Source organism: Apaloderma vittatum, unplaced genomic scaffold, assembly GCF_000703405.1.
Source record: "Apaloderma vittatum isolate BGI_N311 unplaced genomic scaffold, ASM70340v1 scaffold3105, whole genome shotgun sequence".
Taxonomy (NCBI): Eukaryota; Metazoa; Chordata; class Aves; order Trogoniformes; family Trogonidae; genus Apaloderma; species Apaloderma vittatum.
Window position 1 is genome coordinate 40,691 of NW_009716324.1, and position 18,115 is coordinate 58,805.

An 18,115-nucleotide genomic window follows, 5' to 3' on the forward strand; every position below is an offset into this window, starting at 1 on the left:
AACACAAGCTTCTCTCCCTGGCCTTCATCCTCCCTGGAATACTTTCTTCTTTGAAGGTTAAGGGGAAAAAAAAAAAAAGTGAGGTCAGAGCGATGCTGTCTGCATACTGGTTTTGTGAGATGGAGCCATGCTCCTCCCCTGAGGTGCTGCCCAGACAGAGCACATGAGCGTGTCTTGCCCTCTTCTGTGTAAAGAATGAGAGAGCATTTTGGATGGGAGCTGCTGCTGAAGCTGGGCTGAGCCGCCCTGGCTGACTTTGCACTGAAGTGGATTTCAAAGTGTTTATGTGCCCCATTCTTGTAGCTAAGCTGTGGCAGCAGCACCTCCAGCCTGGGGATGATAAATGTCTTCAAGTTCTTTATGCAACTTCTCAATGAGTTCTTCACAGCAGAGCATACACTGCAAATAGAAGGGATTGAAATGTGGGGAGGAAGCTTCTACCCATGGAAGCTCAGGAAAAAACATAACCTACATAATCACTGCAGATGAGTATGTTGATGAAGCAGACTCCAGGGTTTTACTCTTACTTGAAAATGTGCCGGTGATGCTGGTGAGACCTGAGAGCAAGCAATCTGGGATTCCTCCTATGGAGAAGCAGAGGTTCAAGAGGTAATCAAAGACACAGATGGTGTCCTCTGTGTCAGAGATGCTTCTATCCTCCTGGGCAGCTTCAGGAGGTAACCTTTCTCCTGGCTGTCAGATCCATGCCATCAAATTCTGCTGGGCCTGGGGGCTTTCCAGAATAAACCCAACTTAGGACACTGGCCCTAACTTTCTCTTTAAAGTTCACTTTAAACAGAATCTTCGCTTACCTCAGCTGTGGGAAATAGCCAGTGCAGCCAGCAGTGACGCAGGGGCATAGCACAGCACTAATAATAGTGCTGTTGAAGTGACTTTACCTCCCACACTTGTTTTCTTCTCCGCTTTACCTTGTGGTGATGCACAGCAACAGCCTCCAGCCTGATTCAGCTGCTAGCAATCTTGCTTCAGCTTCAGTAAAAGTAAGCTCATTTAATACAGAAAAGGCAAGGAGGATCAATGAAGATGCAAGTGATCTTCATTCCACCCATGCTCTAAGGTCACCCCAGACTTTGCTGGGTGGGCAGAAGAGCCTTACAGGTAAAGCTGCAGAACAGAAATCTTGTAGCCTGGGTGTGTGTCCTTGCCCGTCTTCAGGGCTCACCTGTCAATTTTATTCTCTTCAAAACAAAATGCTTCTTTTTTTCTGTCCAAGAATTTTGCGTCTTCACACCAGAATGGGTTCAAGACCAGACACATGCATGTATGCAGAGCAAGCTTGGAACCGAGCTCTAGGAGCAGAGGACCCCACACTCCCAAGCCCCCTGTTTGAGCAGCGAGTGAATTTAGCCCCCTCTGTCTTTCTCAGTCCCTGCTCAGAGAAATCACTCCAGCATAACAGCCTCTGTTGCCAGGTCCAGTTTGCTACACAGCAGGACCCCGGGGAAAGGAATGCATTTACATAATTAAAAATTGCTCAGCTTTGGTCTCTGGTGAACCTTTTTCTGGCTGACCGCAGCTTAGCCCATCCCCTGTCTGGGATACAGCCACACATCGCAGTGCAGGGCCAGAAAAGAGAGAGTAGCTCAGGCACCGGACACGAACCCCTCCTAGAGGCTGTGGGTGTTGGTGTGAGAAATGCTAGACAAAACCATTGTGTGCTGGCTGCTCTGGGCTTCTTTTAGGGAGCAATTTTAAACCAAAAAGCTGGAAAGTATTAGAAATTACGATGGATTAGCTTTGAAGTGTGACCCAAGTTTAATTGGCTTTATTAGCTGCCTGTCCAGTGTGCCTCCAGACCTTTCGTGAAATTCGGTTCAGGTCTTTATGAAGGGTGTCCTTTGGTGTTTGTCCATGATGTATACAAAGATCCTTCCAAGAATTTTTTTTTCCCAGGTCCTAGGATTTGAATTGTTGAACACTTGATTCTACACTTGATCTGTGTTGTACCTGGGCAATCCTCATCTCTCCAGGATCTGTTTTCTGTCTTGCCTGATCCCCAAGTTGACTGTTTCTGCTCTGAGCCTTGCCTGGCAGCACAGCAGAGAGCTGAGGCATTCTGGCTTGGAAGCAAGGGCTGCTGGCCTCATTTATAGATGTTACTACCTGCTTTTTATGCTGTTCACCTTTAATCCCTGCTGCAGATTCCCGGAGCCCACCCACCAACCTCTTCATTGACTCCGAGACCCCCAACAGCCTCCAGGTCCGCTGGACCCCCCCAGATGGCCGAGTACAGCACTACAAAATCACCTACAGCCCTGTCTCCGATTCTGGTGCTCAGCAAACAGTAAGTGTCCAGTTCCTCAGTGAGTGACAGGCTCAGGACCAGAGGGACATGGGGGCGACTTGATGCCCAGGGGAACTGTGCTTGCTCCAGTAGGATTTATCATAAGGATAGCTGGTTCACAAAAACAAATCTCTTCCTCTGAGTTGCTGGTGTGTTGTGAAATGGATCTCCGGGCTTTTTTGTGGTTAGGATATTTGTGTCCATCAAAGCTGCTAATAATGCAGCTTTCTCCCTTCCCTGAACTCAGGAATTCTTCGAGGGAAAGGAGAAGAGGATCAGCCATCTGGTTTAGGGAGCTCGAACATTAACCTTGTAAACCTTGTATCATCTACTCAAACTCAGATTGATTACCATGTTATAAGGCACTTCCAACATGTGTACTTGGGGAATATTGGGGTGTTTTCATAGGGAAATGCTCTTACTCTACACATGGCTAGTCTGATGGCAATGCAGAGCCAGGATTCCTTGGCTTGCTCCCAGGACTCTCACCAAGAGCCTCTCCATGAACTCTGGGCTGTGAGCATGAGCCATAACAGGAAACTTGCCCAAATATCGGGCTCTTTTCTTCCACCCCGCTGTAGATTATGGCTTCTGGCAAAAGCAACAGTGTGACCCTGCAGTCGCTGCTGCCTGATCGAGCCTACAAGGTGATCGTTTCTGCCATCCACTACACAGGAGAGAGTGAAAGCACATCCACGACTGGCCGGACAGGTAAGTGGGTCAGCCAGCACACCCATGATCTTCATCACCTTCAACCCATCAGTCTTGAGGCAACCTCTATCCAGGCGCCAATGTCCCTGCGAGCCAACGCCAGGGTTTTGGTCAGCAGGGAGGACTGTTAACCTTGAAAAGGGAAAATTCTGCCTCAATTTCTGCACTCCTCCTGTGAGTTACTGGTAATTCCAGGATGACTGGGAAGGGCTGGTGACCCTCTGGGGCTTGAGCCAGGCATCACCATCCTGGATAACTGCTCACGTGCACTTTGCTTTATCTTCCAGCTCCTGTGTTGTCTAAATTGCCTTCAATACGAGGATTCATTCCGTCTAAAACAGAGGGTAAATCACTTTCTATAAAGTCTTGCTTTGTTGTATTTTGGTTTTTCCAGTAGCACATCGCACAGTGTGGGCTCTGCAGGGCAGGCAGGAGTGGGTATGTCATTTCTTGACAGATGCCTCTGGGGACTGTCCAAGGACAGCCACAAACCACGTAACTTTGGAAAATCAGACTCACTTAGTAAAAAAGAGACGGACAGTTTTTTTAAAGGGTTTCTGCACAACTTGACCAAAATGGAGCGAAGGGAATGATGATATGTTTTAAATTAAAGTTCCTTGTAAAGTCCCTTATTAAATTTAATGAGCATATGTTCTCATATGCTGATATAAAGCAAACTATGAAATGGATTAGTGAGAAATGTTGAATTAATGGGGTTGTAAGAAGTCATCAGGAAGCAAATATAATATAGATATGGTGGCAGCAATGCCTTTTCCTGACTATTTGAAATGATTCTAATCAAAACTTCAGTTTTAAAATGTATTGAGGGGAGCCACAAAGGAAGAATGAAGCAAGTTAGATAAGAAAATTTTAGTTTGAGCTCAGCAAAGAACATATCAGACTAAGGATTCAAGTGGCTCATTGAGGAAGTCTGCAGGTGTTCAGACCACAGTGGAAAAGTCATGTGAAATTTCAGGTAGGAAACATGAGGCTATTGTCACAAGTAGGAAACACAAGGTTGGTGAGTCACCTTGTAGAATTTAATATAGCTGTTTGGCTAGGATAGCTGAAAAGACAATAGAAGAAATATTAAATTTTGTAAGTTTAATAAAATAACTTTTTTTAGGAAGTGGAGATGATATGTAATAGTGCTGGGAAAACTGTTTGATGTGCAATAAGGGACTTAAATATTAATATGTGACCAAATTGTTAAGAGAAATGGTCTGCTATTGCAGGAGTGAATGTTTACTGTACAATGAACAACTGCATTTGGCTGGGGCTTGGGGAGAGAACCAAAAAAACAAAGAGAACAACGAGACAAAAAAAAAGGCTGGAAAGTCTCAGAAAAATCTTCAAAGCAGAAGTGGAAACTGCCAGTGTCAGGGATCCTTACCCTGACTCTGCTCTGCTTTGTCTGAGCTGAGCATTGCCAGATCAAAGAGCTGTGAGCAATCCGGGTGCCTTCAGCCTGGGAAGGAGGTGAGGAGTGATGGGGATGTCAGTGAGAGGGACCCTGGGCTCTGGGCAAGGCTCAGAAAGAGTTCTCTTGATCCCAAGCAAAAAAAAATCAGATACCTGGTAAATGAACAGGTTTCTAGCCTGCTTACGTGACTTTGGTGGACATTTTTTAAAAATTGAATTGTTTTTTTTCTTCATCACGCTTCAGTTTTGAGCAATGTTTTGGTACCTTGGGGAGGCTGAGTCACCCCCTTTAAATTGTTTACACATTTTACAAAATTTGCATACGGAAAACAGAAAGCCTTGCTTTTCCGATGAGGTACGAAATGGCATTGATGCAAGAATAGCAATAGCAAGGCTGTAAAGAAGCCTCAATATAATGATCTGCTAGATTCTATTATACTGATAACCTAGCAAAGCATTTACAAAATAACCCCTCTTGTCAAGTGTCCTTGATTTTCAGGGACGTTCCTCATTTTGCGTCAAGCATTCTCTTTGTCCCAGCTCCATCTGGCATCCGTGGCCTGGGATTTACATGGCAGCAGATAATTGAAAATTGCATTCGTGTGCTGTTTTCTAAAACACCCCCTTACCTGAGCTTTTTAAATGGAGAGTGTTCCTAACCCTGGTGCCTCGTGCTCCAGCTTCACGTCCCAGCTTTTTCCCTGGTTTTGCTTTCTGTCCTGTGGCATCTTAGAGGATTTATCAAGGGAATTTCTGAAAGGCAAGCTACAAAACTTAGCCAAAACTCTTTGTGTTTCCCTAAAGAGTTCAAAAGCCAAAATTTCAGGCTGAGATATATATTTTTCCTGTGTGTATTTTGAGTTTCAGGTACAACATTTGGAACTGCTGATATCTCTCTCTATTCTGCAACACCATTAAGGCACATGCTGCAGTAAAAGCACTGTTTCAAAACCAAAATATTAGTGTTCTGATGTCTATTTTTAAAGAGAAACTTGAGAACATGACACTACCTTGTATTTCATGTTGTAAGGTGCCAGGTGAGTTAGTCGCAAAAAAGCAATAGTGATGATGTTTGATGATGAAAGGCAGTATTTTTACTTTTGTGCTGGGCAAGCCAGGGAACAACCTTTATGCCTATATAAACACAAATTCTCTATCTCACTTGGTGTATATATATAAAAAAGGATAAAGACTAGACTCTGAATTAAGCTGTAGAATATTCTAAGTTTTGCTGTGTTTTTCCATTGCTCTGCCTAGAGGAACTGTATTCATTTTACTTCCATAATCCTCAAACGTCCTTTTTTTTTACCTAATAGTTTTTCTTTTTTATTTTCTCCTCACAGCCTGCCCCACCCTCGGCTCTACTGAAGGCTCCGTACAAGGTACAGCAGCACAAAAAGCGCCAGCAGTGCGGGGCTGGGTGGGAAAACACCCCCTGGTCTTGGCTTTTGAGAAATACGGAAGAGCTGAGCAGGGGGGAAAAGATTTCCTGGTCCTGAGGGAAAGGGGAGAATTGTGAGAACGAAAATAGGAAAATATCCTTTTCCAGGTAGAAGGGTATTCTGCACTGAGTCAGTGTGTCCCCGCTGTCCCACCAGCTCACACTCTGGGCTGTTTGTGCTTCATGCCGGGATTTTCGCTGGCCTTAAGGAAGCTGGGCTTCAAACAGCTGCTGAATTTCAAGAGGATTTCCATCCCAAATTCATACAGGCTCCTCAAGAAAAACTCTCAGTCTGTCTGTCCCAAAATCACCTGTGCATCCTCCAAAGATGTAGATACCCAAGTTGGGTATCTATCTCTGCAGCTGGGCTCTGTGGGCTTTGCTGGGGTAGCAAGTCCTCATTTCTCCAGCTGATGCCGTAACGCACTTCATGCTTTTGAGGTTGCTGTGTGGTTTTGTGACTTAGAAAACAATTAGTTCTGCTTCTGAAGTGATACCACCTCCTCCCCAGAGAGCTTGATGATACGGGTGTGCCTGAGAAACCGGCTTCAGCTCTTGGCTCTGCTGTTACCCTGTGCCTGAGTCACTTTGTCTTTGCTGAGCTCCCACCAGCTCGCAGGGATGCACATCCTTGCCCGGGGGGCTCTCGCTGGTGTTGCCCTGTCTACGGATGCCAAAGCCAAAGCAATTAAATCATAAAGCCACAACTCCTGCTGATCCTTCCTCCTTGACAAACGTGGCAGGAGTTCACTTCCTTAGCAGCTCGCTGAAACCGTTACATGGAAGATTCACGATATGATAATGATACGATTATATTACAGTATGTTTGTAATTATGACTCAAGTCTTACTTTCAGTCGTTATCCTACAATATTTCCTGCATGTTTGAAAGGAAGTTCTAGTGCCAGAAGCTCCAGATCAGAGATAAATAGCTTTCAAGTAGGTCATTTCTTTTGGCAAACTCCCTAGCACTCTTGGAAATAAAAAAAAAAAAAAGAAAGACTCCCTGGACGAATCCCCAGGAGAAATAAAACCTCAAGTCAAGAAACTGCAGAATATTGTAAATGGTGAAGGGGTGAGGGAATCTAGAGTGAATGCACCACGTTGTGCTGAAGTTGTAGCTTTTCCATTTGCTACCGAACGAGCTATCTCCTTCATCCCAGCCTGCTGCAGACTCAGATAAACTGAATAAAGAACCCCAATTGCAAGATCTTGTCTTACTGAACAGAAAACTGAAATGAGAAAATGACTCAGAGCTTTAATGTTGGTCCGGGAGAATGAGATGAAGCTGCATGAGCCAGGGAGATGTTAGAGGTGTCAGGGGAGACCACATAAGGCAGGTCACCCTATTTTCTCATGAAAACAGAGAGAAATGGAAATGCTCATACTTTAAAGTTCTTTCTTATTTTCTCTGACTCTTCCATATAAAGCATTTCAGAGCAGGAACAATTCTCTCTCCCTACTAGCAATTACTGGAGTGATCCCACGCCTTTGGAAGATATTGTTAATTCATCTAGTTGTAAAGGGGAGATTGTTGGAGTAACTTCTTTCTCATTTGTTTTTGATTCTGAAGTTTCAAAAACACAGTTGTGAAAGTCTCCATCTTTAGTCTACTCCCCTCCAAGAGGAGGAGAATACATTAAATGGGTACCTAGCATGCAGACACACACCCTTTTCCTTGGTCCCACGTGTGGAATACGCTCCAGGTCTCTAATTTGCATGGCCTTGCTGGTGCAGTTTGGCTACGGCTTTTTCTCCTGTTTCTTTTTCCATGCTAGGTAGAGGCTAATTCTACCTGCTCTTCAATCACACTTCTTGTCTAATCACTCATTTTTCTGGGTTTTCCCTTTGTCTGTTCCAGGATTTGACATGATGGAAGCTTTTGGCTTAGTAGAGAAGGAATACGCCTCCATTAAAGGCGTGGCCATGGAGCCCTTCGTGTTCAGTGGTTCCCGTACCTTCACCCTGTTCAGAGACACCCAGCTCACCCAGAGGACCAGGTGGGAGAGGAGCTGTGACCAGTGTCATCTTCATCAGCAGCCTCGGGCACACGCGTTAACTGTGCTCACAGTAAAGGGAGACCACTGATTTGTGTGTGAATGATGCAGCAGCTTCAAAACGAGGTGATAAGGCTGCTGAGCTAAATCAAACCATAGGTAGACTAAAAAGAGTGCCAGAGTATTTTTCCTTAATATATTAAGAAATTAACCTTTGGTTTTCCTCAAGACGAGTATGGAATATGTCAAGCAGAAGTTAAGAGGATGCAATAGGGGTATTTGTTATATTTTCTCTTGCAGCCAAACATTCACACCGGGGCTTTTCCTTCTTACAAAATCCCTTTTTCCAGCAGTGCTAGCTGCTGCGATGAACGTAAGGATCATGTCATGCACGGGCACTGCACCATTCTTTAGGCATTCTCTCCACAACCACACACACCTCAGCGATGGCAGTTTGAGGTCACGTTTTCATCTTCAGTCCTTTCTCCCAGCGTCTCTGGTTCAGAGACAGACCTTTGCTTTATAGAAAATACTTGTCTCATAGCTGTCTGTGGCTTGGTCCTTATTGATGAGAGGGAATAACCACTGTCTCTGGGCTGTGACTTGACCCTGTTTCATTGCATATGAGGCTTCTCCACAGGGACCCGAGCGGGCCAGGCAGCTCCCATGACCTCACTCATTTTTTACGACTATAAATCAGGAATGATCTGACATTCAGTGCTACTTTGTTTAAAGCCTAATTACTGAAGTTCTGGCTTGGTTTAATCTTAGTTAAAGAAGCAAAGCTTCTTAGAGTAAATAGAGCAGGGGAAGTTCAGAGAAGTCCAGTTTAAATGCTCGGAAATTTATGGGCAAATCCTTTTGTACAGCTGGTACATGTGTCTCTCAAGGACATCGCTCCTTCAGGAACAGAGAGAGAAATAAGAACATACATTACTTATGAATCAGTCCTGGAAAGAGGCTTGATGAGGTGTCTGTATGCCCATGCAAATGTGTCCTGTTTCGGATTATAGATGTATTTCAGGCGTAACCCACCTGACCTTCCTCATGGCCTCATGTCCTCTCGCTGCTGTTCCTGCCCAGGGTGCTGGGAGGGGTCCTGCGGTGGCTGCAGAGGACTTGAGTGACCACGAGTCCCAGTGCTGAGCCCAAATTTGGCAACTGGGATGGGAAGACCCAGACGGGACTTTCTGTGGGCTCTGTGCTTACCCCTGAGGGGCACTTACACTGATTTCTGCCCAGGCTTAAAGATTTACCCCGTGATGCCTGATGGCCATCCCTCCTTCTTGAAGAGGAGACTTGGGGGAGCGTTTTGGAGCCCGGCAGGGATGGTTTTTGCAAGCTATCACTTATTTCTCGATTTTGAAATCCCTCAGGCTACACTCGCTGTGTGATGGCATTGCCCGTGGCAGCTCTGGCAGTGACGGACTGACACCCACTGCTCCCTCTGATCTCCCCCCGTGCCAGGGGAGGGCTCGGCACTCGGCACAGGCTTCGACAGCCTGAGCGGGATGCACGGAACAGGGGCCATGCTCTCTGCTGGCGTATCGTGTTCAGCCCTGGGGGTGAAGCTTCCCTAGAGACACGATGGATGAGCCCTGTAGGATGATAAAAGCTTGCCGGGCTTGTCTCGTTCCAGCGACATCCACCTCTTTGCAATCCCACCCGAGCACACCATTAGCATCCTCCTGCGCCTCCTGCCCGAGACCCCCAAGGAGCCCTTCGCTGTGTGGCAAATAACAGACGAGGACTTCCAGCCCCTTCTCGGTGTTAACCTTGACCGTAAGGTTTCTTGTTGAATACAATAAATTCAGGTATTTGCACACATTTCTGCTGGCAGCAGAACTTGTTTTGGCATTCAGCTTTTGTTGTTGCTGACTAGCTTGCATTTTAAATATTGCCTAGTGCAATTAAAAGGCTTATTTTCATTTATATTCTACCTTGTAATATATTCATTATTTATACTTATTCTTTTTCTTTTCTGCTGCTTAGAAGTGTTTCATTACAACATATGCGCTCCTTCACGATATATAAGCTTATTTATCTACTATTGCTCAGCACGCGGGTGAAATCAATTTCTCTTTTCATCCTAAGCTGTTATTTGTCCTATTTTCCTTCTAGCCAGTAAGAAATCCTTGACCTATTTCAATCATGACTACAAGGCTGATTTACAGGAAGTCTCCTTCGACCAGCAGGAAGTGAAGAAGATTTTCTATGGGAGCTTTCATAAGGTCCTTATCAAGAGAGGGAGAAACGCGACTCACGTTCTCTCTCCAGTCTGGGAATATTTTGTCATCGATGTGTATTTTTCAAAGCGAGGAGTCATACACATGCTTTGCATCCAGGTTTCTAGGGAACCGGCAAACCTATTTGATAACGCTGAAGTTTATAGTTGTAAAGGTTTAGGGTTCATCTTGTGTTTGAAGAGTGATACACATGCTTTTCATCCAGGTTTATAGGGAACTGGCAAACCTATTTGATAACGCTGAAGTTTGTAGTTGTAAAGGTTTAGGGTTCATCTTGTGTTCAAAATATGGTTTCCACATATTGACTGCTTCCCATTCTCCCAAGAAACTCCAAAACTGAGGGATTTTTTAGGTCTTAACTAGTAAAATTTGGAAAATCAAACTTTAAAAAAAAAATAATAATTTGGGATTTTGATGACCGTTGAGTGTTGGGAGGGAAAAAAATATCTAGAGTTTTGAGATAGCTGCCTTAGCACTCCTAACAGAGTTTATTTTTTGCCATCACTGTCCTCAGACCAAAATTGTTCCACCCAAATGAGCAATGGGCACTTTCTATCAGTATCTGTAGGCAATTCCATTATTCAGCTAGTTCTGAAAATGGAATTATTTTAATGCTACAACTCCAGAAAGGCTTCTGTCAAGGACAGGTGAGGGGAACATCAGGGAAAAATGCAGTCTTGCACAGCAGGCACAGCACATGATGAAACGGTCCTGAGCCTCCTTTGAGCCATTTGCTCATTAAAACCCACCACCAGTAACGGCAGCAGTCTGGGAATTGGCAGAAAGCACTACTGTCTTTAAAAGACTCCCTCACCTTGCTGCTGAGCTCCAACCTGCTTCTGTCCACCTGCTGCCCAGGTGCATGTGGCCGTGAGCCACTTCAAGGTCAAACTCTACCTGGACTGTAAGAAAATTGCAGAGAAACCCATCAACACCCTCGGCAGCATCTCCACCGCTGGCTTCATCATGCTGGGAAAAGTGACAAGGACCAGAGGACCCAGGAGCGGGTCTGCACCGGTGAGTCCCCGGCAGCATGCGCTGTCGGAGGGTGGGGAGGGAGCTTAAATTTGGAGCTGGCTGGGGTAGGCAGGCAGAGAGGAGTGCCACCTTGCATCATTCTCGTTCTGAATGCCTCTGAGTGCTGCTGTGACGCACGACCGAGTCCTGATCCCGCTGATCTCTGTGATTTTAATGAGCTTTCCTCACGGAGTGTTTCTCCCCCTCGCTTCCTACCTCTGCTTGAGGTCTATGATTGGGGCGGCCACATGAGTGTATCCCCAGAGGTGCCTTCAGTTGGGAACCGGGGAAGCACAGACCCTTCTACGAGGGAAAGTTGTGCACATCAGCCCCCACCGAGCGATGTCGGGAAGTGCTGGCATCTGAAGGCAACAGCGCTGGATGTGCCTCTGTCTCCAGAGTGTTCGGGCTTGCCTGGCTGCATACAAATGATAGGAAAATAATCTTCAGTACAGAGGGTCTTTGTGAGCTATTACTTGAAAAAACAGACCAAACATTCGGTGCTAGCCTGCGGGGGTGTCCTTACTGCATTGCACAGCGCTGCAGAGGAGGGAATAAGGGAAATTGTGGGCTGGTGGCAAGTCCTGTGACAGCCCCAGTGGTCCTAAAGGCAAAACCACCCATTTTTGCCATCACTCATTGCTATGCTTACTCCACAAACCAGGAATGCGAAATACATGCAGAATAAGGGGCAAGATCATCACTCGCAGTGTGCTCATGGGACTATAGAAAATCATCTATGAGTTCTGTGAAGCTTTTACTCCCTGGCTCTGCTTCAAGATCCAGAATTCCAGGGGAAAACAGTGCATCAGCTGATTTGCAACTTCCCTTGTTTCAAAGTAGTGCAGTAACCCAGTTTGTCCCATATGTCTCCCCAAGTGCAAAGGGAGAAGCAGAGGCCTGTGATATACTGGGGAAAAAAGTGGACACAGAAATTTAGGGTCAGCCTTAAAACACACCAGGGGACAGTGATATTCAAGCAGTATTTACTTATTTCCTAAATAAATTCTGTGGCAATTTGATTGCACGCCTGTGACCAGCAAAGCAGGAATCTGTGCTTTCCTTCTCCTTTCTAAATTCTCCCTGCAAGCAGCTGAACTGGACAGGTCAAGCTGAGTAATGAGCAGCTTCGCGCCATCCCTACTCCCATTGCCTTTCCAGCCCAGCAAAGTCTCACGTCTTCTACGGCTCTGCTGCCCTTGAGAAGACAGAGTGTCTCATTACCGGTTATTGTGGAACGTTATTTAATTTGAACTATCTTCAAATGCTGCTTGATCTATGGAGCTCCTCTATAGCTGTATGCTGCATATCGCACACCCTGGGCTGTGCAGCTTCTTGTTAAATGCATGGAGTGGAAGGGAAATTAAAAAAAAAAAACAGGATGAGAAATCTCTGCATTGTTATTTTGGTTTGGCTTTGTGCAGTGTGTGAGCTGCTTTGTTAATCAGAATGGGAAGATGTGGCAGTTGTGAAGGATGTGGTGAAAGAGACAGGTTGGGGTTTCTTGCGAGAGGAGGACATCTGCTCTGGGAAACGCTGCTGCCACATTTACTCTTATCTCAGTGTCCCTAAGGGGAACAAAGCACAGTTTGCTTTCACATATTGCAGATGCTGAAGCCCAATTACTTGAGAATCTGCTCGCTGGTGCAGGATTGTGATCAAATTGGAGACTTGGCTTCCGCTGACATGAAGTTGCTTGTTGATTTACTTAGCAAGAGACAGAGACACAAAGGCTTGTAAAACACTCAGCGGCCAGGGCTTTCATGCTGTGGCTTTTTTGGACGCAGTTATAGTTGGGACTACCTGGAAGAGTTCTGTCAAATCATCACTGATTATTATTATTAGCACTTGAACGCCATGAGATTTGGTGATGAACCGTGTGTGCCAACGCTACTTTCTTGTCATACTCTTTGTTCCACAGTTCCAGCTCCAGTCTTTGCAGATCACGTGCAGCAGCGTAGGGGCAGAGGAAGACAAATGCTGTGATCTCCCCGCACTGGTAAGACAAGAGAGACCACTCTGCTAATTGACATGATGTTGGGGATGAGGGAACCAGTCTGTGGCACTGAGGTGGCACTGCAAATGGTTTTGATAGGCTCAAGAGGGAAGCCATTTTTCCCCTCCTCTCTTGGGAATATCATCTCTGGGTGAAGTGAACAAAACTGTGTTTGCTTCAAAGGGAAAGAAAACTCCAAATCCTTGTGTGGTGTGTCACTCATGTCATGACCTTGTCTGTGACACCAACCCTATGGCTTTGCTGCCACCTTACCCCTGTGTGACAGCATCTCCCTGCTCTTCCTTCCATGTTTTCTTCTCAAACAGAAAGTTGTGTTGTGGGGGATATAAATACTTAATACAAAAATATTATCTTCTGATATGTTACAAAAATTTCAGGCAGCACTGGTTTGTATTTTTTTTGTCTGAACTTATTATTTGACAGAAACATAAAGCACTCGATGTCTCACAAAATCTCTCAGTGGAGTAGAGAAAATTGCTGCTTTTCTCCAACAGAAAGACCGAATTTTGAAACACTGAACTTGTTACCTGTGATCCACCCTGCTCTCTCTGCACAGCTCCTCATGCCTCTTTGGTTTGCTTTCATTTCAGAGGGACGAGGAGACCTGCCCTACCTTAGCTCCTGCCTGCTCTTGTACTTCTGGCCACCCGGGTTTGCCAGGACCTCCAGGACCCCCTGTAAGTTGGCCCTTCCGTGGGCAGCACCCTGCACTCACTGGTGTTACTTCATGTTTTTTGGGCATGGCAGGTGTGAGGATAATGCTCCTGGTGCTCCGCGAGGTTTTAGAACCATAGTATCGTTTATGTTGGAAAAGATCCTTAAGATTATTGAATACAACCGTTAACGTAGCACTGCCACGTTCACCATTCAACCCTGTCCCTGAGGGCCACATCTTTTAAATACCTCCAGGCATGGTGACTGCCCCACTTCTCTGGACAGCCTCATCCAGTGCTTGACAACCCTTGCAGAGAAGGAATTTTTCCTAATGTCCAGTCCAAACCTCCCCTGGTGCAACTTGAGGCCGTTCCATCTCTTCCTATCTCAGGGAGCTTTGATGTTTATCTTGTGCCAGGACAAGGCTAAGAGGTGCCCTTCAGACCTCAGATGATGATCAAGTGGGGAGATGCCACATTGGCAACACAACAGTTGCAGCTGGGGATGGGCTGAGCAGTGCCTGGTGCCACTTCAGCCCTCTTAGATGGAGAAGACGGGTCATCCTTGGTGCCTGCAAGAGATTTCATGCATCGGAGGCTCTGAGACTCGTTGTAAATGAGAAAATAAATCCACACCACAAAGCCTTCCTATCTGGTTTCTGAGTTGTGGGAGCCTTATAAACATCTGTGTGGGTGGGCAGTATAAAGGGGGAGACTTTGCAATCCTCTCTGTCCCCAAAACTCTCTTTTGAGAGGTCTCATTTGACCTGCAAGAAAATGCTGAAGGAAATGGAGGGGGGAAGTGATAACAGTCATTAAGTGTGTAACTTGTTCAGGGATGTAGGGCAAATGAAATATTTTTCCCCGTCCTTTACAGTCACAGGAGAGTCACCATGGGCTTAAACTGTAAGAGAAAATATTCCAGTTAAACACTGGGAAGCAGTTATCAAAAAAAGTTTGCTTCCTGGATGTTTGAGGAAAAACATTCTATTTGCACAAGACGGCCAAAACCTGACAACCTGTCCAGTGCACTCCGTTACAACCACTCCAGGTGCTTTTCTCCTGGAAAGTAACCATTAAAAAAAAAAGAATTAGCCTCTTTTGTCAAGCAAAAAGGTTTCAGATGGCCTCCTGCATTACTGTGGTTTAACTGTGAATTCAGTTCCACACTTTGCAAGGAGTAGCGCCTCATTGCAGTGTAATTATATGCTCATTCCAGTGGAAGTTTAATTACACAGCACACTCCAGTATCACAGTTTGCTTCAATATCCTAAGTGCATAATTACCAGCTTGCATTGCCCTGTGGTTTAAACATCTCTGCAGAACAACCCTTTAAAGAGCAGGACTCCTTTAAACATTAGAGAAAATAGGATTTTGACACATAACCTTACCCTCACACCACTAAACCCTTGGTAATTTGCTGCAGTTACAAGCACGCTCATTGCTATTTTTAAAACTCTGGTGAACAAGACCACATCTCACCTTGTATCTATCACTGTCCTTAATGAGTTCTTTTGACCAGGTCCAGCTAACTTCTGAAATGAGCTTCTGGGTGCTTCTGTGAAAGCACCTTTCCTAAAGCTCCCTGCCTGTGCTTCTGAATTCATTGTTTTTGTAGATTCAAGATAGAAACTTTCAGATTAAGATGTCAAAAGTTCACACAGTATTGGTTCGTGCCAGAAGATCGGCTTCTTCTCTCCCCCCAGCAGTTACACAGATGCAGAGCTAAGCCAGGTCTCTCCTGGTTGTTGTCCCCAGTCTCGACATGTGCCTGCTCTCTCGGGATGTATATTATAAAAGCCAACACGGCCCCAGAGAGTTGTAGATATGTCTTTTTCTTCTCAAGTGTATTCACATGTGGTGTCTCAGAGTGAATTCTCTGGGCAAGTTGGAGGAAGGAGGCTGGACAGATTGAACTCTGTGTCTCCATGCTGGGGGTGAGGGCATTGTGTGGAGTGGCTCTTCTCCCTTTTTCCACACTTGCTGGATGGCTTGATCCATTCCCTTCTTGTCTCCATTTCCTGCGAGCTCTCTGGGGCAGGAACCGTCTTTCACGGAGCACCACATCATGTCCCCTGAGCTCCTGGTTACACCTCACTAAAGGTTATGATATTCCTAACAGCAGCTTTGTGTCCTACTGGCAGGGCAGCCCTGGGAGGAGAGGACCTCAAGGGGAGCAGGGTGAGCCAGGACCTAAGGTGAGTCCCAATACTCAGCAGTATCTCTGGTTCTGTTTACTTCAGGTGGTGTCAGAGACATGATGCAGGGGTGCACACTCCTCTCATTTCTGGTCTGAGCTGGACTCCTTAGACTGGGGACTATCTCACTGCACCAAGCAAAGCGCAAACAGAGCCTTAAGGACTGACGTATTGAAGAGGAGAGCATCACTTATTATTAATTAAGTGCTCAGTTGGGCTTTGGAAATTTAGGTGATGAGCCTGATTGCGCTGAATTAGTGCAATGTATGTGGTCAGCGATGTTATCTGTGCAAACAGAGCCTTAAGGTCTGACGTATTGAAGAGAAGAGCATCACTTATTATTAATTAAATGCTCAGTTGGGCTTTGGAAATTTAGGTGACGAGCCTGATTGCGCTGAATTAATGCAATGTATGTGGTCAGCGATGTTATCTGGGAAAGGGTCAGTCTTTGTGCTGTGCTTGTTCTGGCTGCCAAGCCTCCAAACCGGACAGATCGGTACTGCTCTGGGGCAGAGCAGCACGAGGAATGAAACAGAGCAAGAACCACACAAAGCCTTCAGGAGCAGCTCTGAGGTGAGCACAAGGAACAGCAGGATCTGCATCCCCCAGCCCCAGGGACTGGAGCAAGCCCCAGTACACAAGAGCCAGCCCAGCTCAGCCCGTTGGTCCCCTTCTTTGGGATAACACCTGGGAACGCAGCATGGTTACAGGATCAAGATTTTGGGGAAGGAATGGGAATGGATGCAGATCTCAGCCATGGGCTAAGGAACAATTCCCTTTTTCTCACTGGCCATCCTGAAGAACAGGAATGACTCGCACTTGGGAAGGTAAATCGGGCTCTGAAAAGCACCGTTTGCAGCTTTACCATCTTCTCCCATGAAAGATGTACCAAAACCTTGGACCTAAAAGGCCAAGGCAGCTGAGGTTACTAGAGATCTCCCTATCTCGACTTCATCCTGAATCCTGTAGATGGTTCAAGATGACCCAGGTCGTGTAATGCAGCCCACGTGGAGAGCCCGCATTAATTGCTTTCTTACCTTTGATTTCATGTCTTTGGCTTTAGGGTGAACCAGGCCCACCCGGACAAGTAGGGCCAGAGGGTCCAAGTGGCCAGCAAGGCTCTCCAGGCTCCCAAGGAATCACGGTTCAGGGTCCTGTGGTATGTGATCTCTTCCACTGCCTGTTTTTGTCGTTTGCTCTTTGCAGTTAGAACATGTCTTTGAAATGGGTGTCTCAATAGAGACCCCCTAAATGTGATCCATGTATTGACATCATCCTTACTAACAGCTGGAAAAACTACAGTAGAGAGAGATGATGATCTCTCTTTTCATGCTGTTGAGCCCCTCCATTTAGTCATTCTGGCAAAAGACTACTTTTGTCCAGACTCTCCCTAATGTGCCTTTAATGAAAACAGCCCAGTGAGATATTCAGGCATTTTTCTTTGCAATGATCATCCTTGCTTGGCAAGAAATAGAGGTGGAGGCTGCTGCCTGCACGTCTGGGGTGGCAGAATCCCCGTGCACGTGCTGGATGTGGAGCAGCAGATTGCTGTTGGTTTTAAAGGATCAAAGAATCATAGAATGCGTTGGGTTGGAAGGGACCTTTAAAGGTCATCTAGTCCAACCTCCCGAGGGACATCTTCAACTAGATCAGGTTGCTCAGAGCCACAGAGTGCCTAACTATGTGCTTCTGTTTTAATCCAAGGGACCACCAGGAGTTAAAGGAGAGAAAGGAGACACTGGAAGTCCTGGCATGCAGGTACTGGCATGGTAGACACTGTTTCTTTTAATTGTCTCAACAAGTTGCCCTTTTTTCCCAGTAACTACATCGAGCAGGATTGAAAAGCCATAGAACTGTTACTGTTGTCTACTTGGAAACTATCATTTTGGAGTGTCATCACTTTCCCAAGGGAAATGAAGTCAGTTGGTGCAAGAAAGATAAACCTATCTGGAAGCTAGATATAATTGAATTAAAGGTGGGATAACAGTGATTGCTTTTTTTTAATAAATAATTATGTTTCTTCTTCCATCTTTTTTGTATGTCTCCTGTTACAAGACAAATAAATGATAATCAGATGCCAAATTTACCAAACAATTCTGATTTATAGGG

General features: G+C 45.7%; 1 protein-coding gene across 1 annotated transcript in view; it reads left to right on the plus strand.

Moving 5' to 3' along the window:
- COL20A1 (collagen, type XX, alpha 1) overlaps window positions 1–18,115 on the plus strand; it is a 44,291-nt gene that overhangs the window by 18,635 nt on the left and 7,541 nt on the right. The window contains exons 18-30 of the mRNA XM_009869474.1: window positions 2,163–2,305; window positions 2,887–3,016; window positions 3,304–3,360; window positions 5,782–5,820; window positions 7,740–7,878; window positions 9,515–9,657; window positions 9,997–10,106; window positions 10,980–11,138; window positions 13,060–13,137; window positions 13,746–13,832; window positions 15,953–16,006; window positions 17,070–17,165; window positions 17,711–17,765. Coding sequence (XP_009867776.1) covers window positions 2,163–2,305; window positions 2,887–3,016; window positions 3,304–3,360; window positions 5,782–5,820; window positions 7,740–7,878; window positions 9,515–9,657; window positions 9,997–10,106; window positions 10,980–11,138; window positions 13,060–13,137; window positions 13,746–13,832; window positions 15,953–16,006; window positions 17,070–17,165; window positions 17,711–17,765 — 1,290 coding nt within the window. The remainder of the gene's footprint in view (window positions 1–2,162; window positions 2,306–2,886; window positions 3,017–3,303; window positions 3,361–5,781; window positions 5,821–7,739; window positions 7,879–9,514; window positions 9,658–9,996; window positions 10,107–10,979; window positions 11,139–13,059; window positions 13,138–13,745; window positions 13,833–15,952; window positions 16,007–17,069; window positions 17,166–17,710; window positions 17,766–18,115) is intronic.